This window comes from Stegastes partitus, unplaced genomic scaffold, assembly GCF_000690725.1.
Source record: "Stegastes partitus isolate 25-593 unplaced genomic scaffold, Stegastes_partitus-1.0.2 Scaffold212, whole genome shotgun sequence".
NCBI lineage: Eukaryota > Metazoa > Chordata > Actinopteri > Pomacentridae > Stegastes > Stegastes partitus.
Window position 1 is genome coordinate 545129 of NW_007577943.1, and position 7042 is coordinate 552170.

General features: G+C 44.8%; 1 protein-coding gene across 1 annotated transcript; it reads right to left on the minus strand.

Annotated features, from left to right (window-relative positions):
- Nucleotides 1-613: 613 nt before the first annotated feature.
- On the minus strand, nucleotides 614-2039 carry pmch (pro-melanin-concentrating hormone). Its single transcript, XM_008280879.1, has 3 exons — nucleotides 1800-2039; nucleotides 769-886; nucleotides 614-663 (listed from the first exon to the last, which is right to left on the minus strand). Exons 1-3 carry the CDS (start codon nucleotides 2037-2039, stop codon nucleotides 614-616), a joined length of 408 nt encoding a protein of 135 aa, XP_008279101.1.
- Between the last annotated feature and the right edge of the window lie 5003 nt (nucleotides 2040-7042).

The following is a 7042-nucleotide window of genomic DNA, read 5'->3' on the forward strand; positions in this document are numbered from 1 at the left end:
TCGCATCCCTGTGGGGGCACCCGGGATCTTTCTGCATGGGCTTTACATGTTCTCCCCGTGCAGCGTGGGTTCTCTCCGGGTTCTTCGGCTTCTTCCCACAAGGTCCAAAAACATGTTGAGGTTAATTGGTGATTCTAAATTGTCCACAGGTGTGAATGTGAGGATTAAGTGGTGTATAGATGATGGATGGATGGATGGATTCTGTTTAAGTACCTAGTCTATAAAATGTCAGAATATAGTCAATGAAAAGTACAAAATCTTTACTGATTTCTACCCATTTAGTAGGAAAATGTGGGCGGCTGCAACCTGAACGCATCAGTTGGGAGTCTGGATCTGTTCATGGCACTTTATTAATGTTCATCTTTAACACATGTTACTAGTAAACCCTGTTTAGCTACGAATGTATTTAATCAGTGGTTGTATACTTTTATTTCACTTGCTTTCAAATCAGCTCAGTAAATATGATGCAACTGTTCATTTTTAATAAACTTTTATTTTGTTTTACATGTTTGTCTGCACATATGTTCTACAGGGAAATGTATTTCAGCGCAACACACTAGGAAGAAATTTTTACAACACATTCATGGATAGGTGGCAGCACCTGGAGAAACACTTATGCCTCCCAGCAGGGTCGGTACACTCTTCCTATCATACATCGCAGCACTGAAAGAAGGAAGGAAGCGATAGAGAGCATTAGGTTGTGTCAATATTAGGAAATGCAAAAAGGTTAAGCATGAGTTTACAAACATGGGTTTTCCCAATACTTACCGTCGAGGTCGGTCTCCCTGCGATCTATTTTTGAACTGTACTCGGCAGGAGTGTGGCTCAAGCTCCGGGTGAAGGCCGGGTTCAGCCCACGAACATTGTGCCCTTTCAGCCTCATGTCCTGGAACATTGTATTGATTAGTGATTACATGTGACACCTTGAGCCCACATGCGCTCCCACACTGCAGGATGTGAACTCTGGATGGTCAAATCGCAGCAACAGCTTTTAAAGATGATCTATTCACTTGTAGCACAGGTGTTGGATCTGCCTTTACCAGCTGATCCAAGCCACAGGAACCCCAAATGGAAGAAATGTGTTCGCTCATTTTTACTATATCACAGTGGCCTGTTTTCCTCCACAGCTCCGGTTCACCCAGATGTCTTTGTTGCCTCCATTATAGCTGCCTGTTCCCCATTACCACAGAGATAACCACCATGTTCATGACACACAGGAGACGCAGTCGCCAGATAAACTCTTTACACGTCGCGGCCAAACGTTTGAGGGAGCTCCGATACATCATCATTCTTCCCACTGTGATTCCAATAAATCTTTATAGGCTTGTGATCATTTGACCTTTTCAGCTAATAGTATTTCCCGGTTTTCCAGTGCTGCTGTAAAATGTTTTAATAGATGTGTATGAAATATTGACTTAACAGTGGATGCGAGGACGGTGGCCAATTGAGAGAGGTCAAGTGTTCAGTCACAGGATGGAGATAATGTGTTCTTTGTTGTTGAACTATGGTGAGCTGAGGTTGTTTATAGAAAGAAATCTCATACAATGAATAGTTATGATGCATGACTGTCACTGGCAGAACAGTATTAAGCTGAATGACTGCAGACAGATTGCTGTAAGTTAAGTCAACTCAGCAAAATGGCTGGTAAATCTGGATATATTTCGACAACCATAAGTGATTAGTTTAGTAAATAAAGCTAGCAGGTGCAGCTAAGAAACCCTTCATAATGGCTGACCTATCAAAAAGTAGCAGTACTTTTTTAAACAAAGGTCAAAAGTCTTAAATGTTGTGACACTTACGGAGATGACGATGACTTTCGGGCTCCCGTCTTCATCCCTGACGTCGTTGTCCAGCACGAGGTTCCTTCGGTACACCAGGGGAACGGCGGCTGGTTCAACCATGGGCTCGTCACCAAAGATCGAATTCAGGCCTTCGTGTTCTGTTTCACCATCTTCTGCAGGCATGGCTACAGCGACCACGTTGCTGCTCAGCTCGGAGAACAGCACCAGAGTAAACAGGACAGAGTGGACAGAGATCATGGTATCTACGGTATTTAGATCTTAAGACTGTCACGGATCTCGTCTCACCTAATGACTGCTACCACTGGGCTCTCAGCTGCTTTATATACTGAGGCACAGTGACTGTTGCGTCGAATCTAAAATTGCTGAATGTAAAAAATCCTCATGTCTCCAGCAGGGATGCTTCTATCCTCAAGGTCAGAGGTCACAGCAAACAGGATATAATTCTATTAATAGGGAAGAAAAAGGTGAATGGCTTTTGTGGTTACAAAGGGGATCCATGGTGAGTTGTAATTTCAACCACATCACAGGGTGGGGTCACGAAGGCTGCCAGGAGGTCAAAAGGCAGGAGGTGACTGTGAATGTCTTCATTCAAAATCCACATGCTGAAATGAGCCCAGCCGGTGACCGGACAGAGGAGGACTACAGCCGAGACAGACTCCCACTGGGTGCTCATAGGGACTCATTTTCTCTGAGTGGCTTCAGTGGATCAACAAAAACCTCTGACGAAGCGTCGACAAACATCAGTAACACGTATGAAAACCTCCAAACTCAAGCTGAAAGTACTAATGATGAGACCCTTTTGCAGAAATTGATGATGGCCCGACGACAAATGAAGAGCTGAATTCATAAGCAAATGGAATACTGCCTAGTGGTTGTTTGTCTCCCTCAACCAGTCAGATTGCAGTTTCCATCCATCCTCGTTGTGTTCCTTTAAACCAGTCTGTAATGGGCCAGCATGCCCAGGGGCCCAGTCCTTTCCTGCTGCTGGCATTGCAGCACGTCCAAACTTTATTCCCATCCTTGCAGGTGGTTGCAGCAGCTCAGTGTTGCTTTCTCCTGGTCAAGTCACATGGATGAAGTCTTGGGCTCCAGACACTTACCAGCTAGCCCCCCTCCTGGGCCTGGCTCTAGTCTCTTCATTTCAGGTGAGGTACTTGAGCTCCAACTTAGAAAGACTGACATCTGCTGAGCACGCTGCCACCACAACCCAACATCACCAGAACTTTTGCCAGCATGGATGCATAATAAAATGCACCTTTGTTCAGTTTAATATCAAGCAGCAACTTTCAGGGCTGAAAAAGAAAGACGGGAGCCACTTGAGGCTGACTTTAAAGCGAGTTGATTGCCGTAGACCCATCCATCCATCCATTATCTATACACACAGGGCTACACTTAGAGACAGACAACCAAGCACACTTACATTCACACCTATGGACAATTTAGAATAACCAATTAACCTCAACATGTTTTTGGACTGTGGGAGGAAGCCGGAGAACCCGGAGAGAACCCACACTGCACAGGGAGAACATGGAGACTCCATGCATCCTGGTGCCCCCACCGGGACACAATCTGCCGACCTTCTTGCTTGGAGGCAACAGTTCTACCAACTGTGCCACCTTGCAGACCATCTCTGTAGATCCCCATCTTAAAATGTCCAACTTTACGGTACAAAAAGCAGTTTTGGTTTTTATAACTAATTTCAATGTTCATGACAACTGTGTGAGAGGAGGACTTTTAATTAGGTCACCTGTCTAAATCGTATTAAGGTCTAAAGTTACACACAATTAACAGTGTGACTGCTTTGAGGTGGGCCCTGTCATTGACAGTCTGTGGACCTGAGACATTTGTGAGGCCCACCGTAGCTTCATTCTTGCTCTACGTTTTTGCTCATTTTTGGATTAACTAGGAGTTAGGAGGAGTCAATGATCGGAGCCAAAACACAGAGCTTCAAAACTGCTGTCCAGGAAACCTACAGGTGACGCCACAGAGGGTTACTCCATCTTCATATACAGCTGATTTTAGTCACTCAGGTGTTTTGTCAACCAAATTTTCTGGTGTAACCAGTTGCTAATCTTAACCAACCACATCAGTACTGTAGCAAACAAAGTATTATTTGAAAAATGTTACAAACAATGAAATTCTGTTCAGAAATCCTCTGTCCCTGGAGGAGGGATCCTCCTCATTTCGGTGCTAGCCATCAGTGCTAACCACTCTGCCTAAGCACAGCCTCAGAGCTGCTAGAATGGTTGTAAATGCTGGAAGGAGGCTTTGTTACCATTAAAAGGAGCCAGGTTAGCTGTTTCCACTCTTTGTGCTAAGCTAAGCTAACCAGCCGCTGGCAGGAGCTTCGTATTCACCACACTAATCAGAGAGTGGTATTGATCTTCTCATCTACACTCTCAGCAAGAACGCAAATAAGCAAAACGTCAAGCTCTTCGTTTAAAGGAGAATTTGATATGCCACAGCTCTGTGATCAAGCCTTCAGACTGTTTGATCGACAAGCACCCACACCACGGTGCCGACCATCAGCTGATGATAAAAGGCGAAGGCGAGCAAAAATGTTGACATAGCTCCTCGTGGGCTTCTTCTCAGCTCAAAAGGCTTACCTTATTAACATCACAGGAGCCGTAGCGCAGGGGATGGAGAACCAGGACATGAATAATAGCTATTCAGCTCAAGTGATTTTACTTGGAGCGGTCAGCCTTTATTTTGTAAGTATTATTGTTGGAGGGCGAGGACTTCTACTGAAGGAACTTGTCCACAGGGGCACGGCCGTTCCAGCAGAAGCACAACTGAACTTGTGAGCTTCATGCTCTGTTGTTGTAACCTTTCTGGCTCTTTCTCTCTCTCTGATAATGTCTCCCTCCCTTTTCCCAGACTTCTCCTAATAGAGGCTGCATTTATGAACTGATATGGACAGTGGGTGAACTGCAGACCGGTCCACCTAATTCACAGCTACTGGGCTCTACCAGCCTCCCTGGCACTTGCCTGGAGGATTCAACAAACTCCGAGCTGTGGTGAAAGTCTTAATCTGGTGATTTTTTTTCCTTGGTCTGAATTTCTAAGAAATCATTTCCATAATTCTGTAACAAAGAACATTAGTTTTTTAAAAAAGCCAAAAGTCAAATAATCTTATGAAGACCAGATGTGATTCGATGGGTATCCATGAACATTATTTACTAAATTTTTATGTTTCCACAACACAGCTCGTCAAATCTTCAGCTGAGGCCAGTAAAGTTTATTCAACTACTGACTGAGCTGTCGCTGACTTACAGTTGGTCTTGTTTGTAAGCAGTCATAATTGCATCCAGATTTAAATTTTGGCCTCGTGCATGTTTTAAATTTTGAACTCGGCGAAGCTGCGGAGTGTTTTTTTCATCAGCTCTGTCAGCTGCTTGCATCACCTGTCAGTTGCCGGTGCTGTATTTCAATCACACCGCCTACAGCTTTGTGCGTAAAGAGACCTCAGAAGTCTGGGCTCTATGACATCAGTAGCAGCATTGTTCAAAATCCTCTGGGGTCCAACACGTTATTTCCTCGTCCTGTATTAACACGCTGCCTTTCATCACTGACACTCATCTTCTAATGAAAAACAAAAAGAAAAGAAAAGACAAACACTGTCGCAGCGGAGGGGAAGCTTCGGTTCCAAGGAAATGTGATGCTCCATGCAGGATGCTTCACGTCTATGTGTGTGTGTCTCGAGCTGTGCCAGAGGCCGGCGTGCTGCATTCAGCAGAGATGCGGGCGCAAAGGGGGGGATCGCATTTTGGGCAGGATTTTTTTGTTGCCCAGAGAACAGACCATGGTTTCCTGGAACAATGCAGCTGATGAGAGTCTCTCCAAGGAAAATAAGGCTCTGACATCATGGGTTCTTAAAGCACACAGCTGAGCCAACACGCTCTCCTGCTATAATCAAGCCTCAGTGAATTTCCACTGTCGACTGAAATTGAGAAAGAGGGAGAATCTCCAGATCCAATGCTTTAGACACTTTTTTTTCTTTTTTTTCTTTACACATGCTTTAATCTAGCTGCTAATATTCTTGTGGTAGCACAGTGCACTTGTTGGGCTCTTGTGTCTCTGTTTTACATCTGGCCTTGGCTCACGATGACAATAAAATGTAACACGGGGCTACTTGTAAATTTGTCACGATCAACTCATCACTTTCCAACGCTGGATCTTAGCCTCAGGATATGAGAATATTTGGGATTAGAGACAACAAAATGCTGAGCTGACAACGGCAAGGAGCAAAAAAAGTCAAAACCCAGCAAAAATGAACTCCTGTGTGTCCTATTGGAAAAGAAATGAATGGTTGAAGACTGATGAGGCCTTACGACCGCTTTTTCTGTAAAACAACCAGCAGAATAAGTAGTAAAATTGGTGAGTGTAGTAAAACAGACCACAAGGTCATTCAAAAGACAATTGTGTGTTTAAGATGAGGAGTTGAAGAGTGTGGAGAGATTGTGTTTCAGGGTTCGGTCCAAAATCTGTGTCCTTAGATGCACTGGATCCCGCAGATCAATGGGAAGGAATTGTGCTCCTTCCAGAACCAACCTGGTTCTTGAGGTTATTCAAACATCTCTGTGTTGCGCTCTCTCGACTCACTATGTAATCCAAAATTAGCACATGTAAGCACATAAGAGCATGTTAAAGACATCCTGATGTTTGTGTTTTAGAATAATTACAACTGAACGATGCTGTACATACAGATTCACTTTCCTAATTGGCTTAGAGTATTTGTTATGGCTTGGTTACCCGCCACAGTCCGGGCCTCCTTACACACAATCTCTCTGATTTATTTGACTCTAAATCCTGCAAGCTTGCAACCTGCAATTGGCCCATTAGGGTGAGATAATTGATTTCTGTATTAGTCATAGAGGGGGATGAAATAACATCCAAGATGGCCGGGATGAGCGGGGCCTCGCCAACCTTCCCTGCTGCTCCACATTTTGATCTCCGCCCGCGTCTGCTGCGAGTCAGCCAGAAAGCCAATTTATCAGGGTTTTTATTGTTGCCCCTGCATACATCCTGTTGAAAAAGTGCTGACAGTGAGTGAGTTAGAGCTCGGCGCTGTCACTCCCGAGCATCCTCCAAAGAGCTGAACATGCAGCTCTGGCCTCAGGGAGCACCACGCCCCGCTCTGTTTGCTTTGGCAGAACCCGGCCACGTCTTAGGAAGTATCACTTTGTCATTCAGCACACCCAGCACGCTCAGCTTGGTGGTGCACAAAGCCTCGGCTCGAG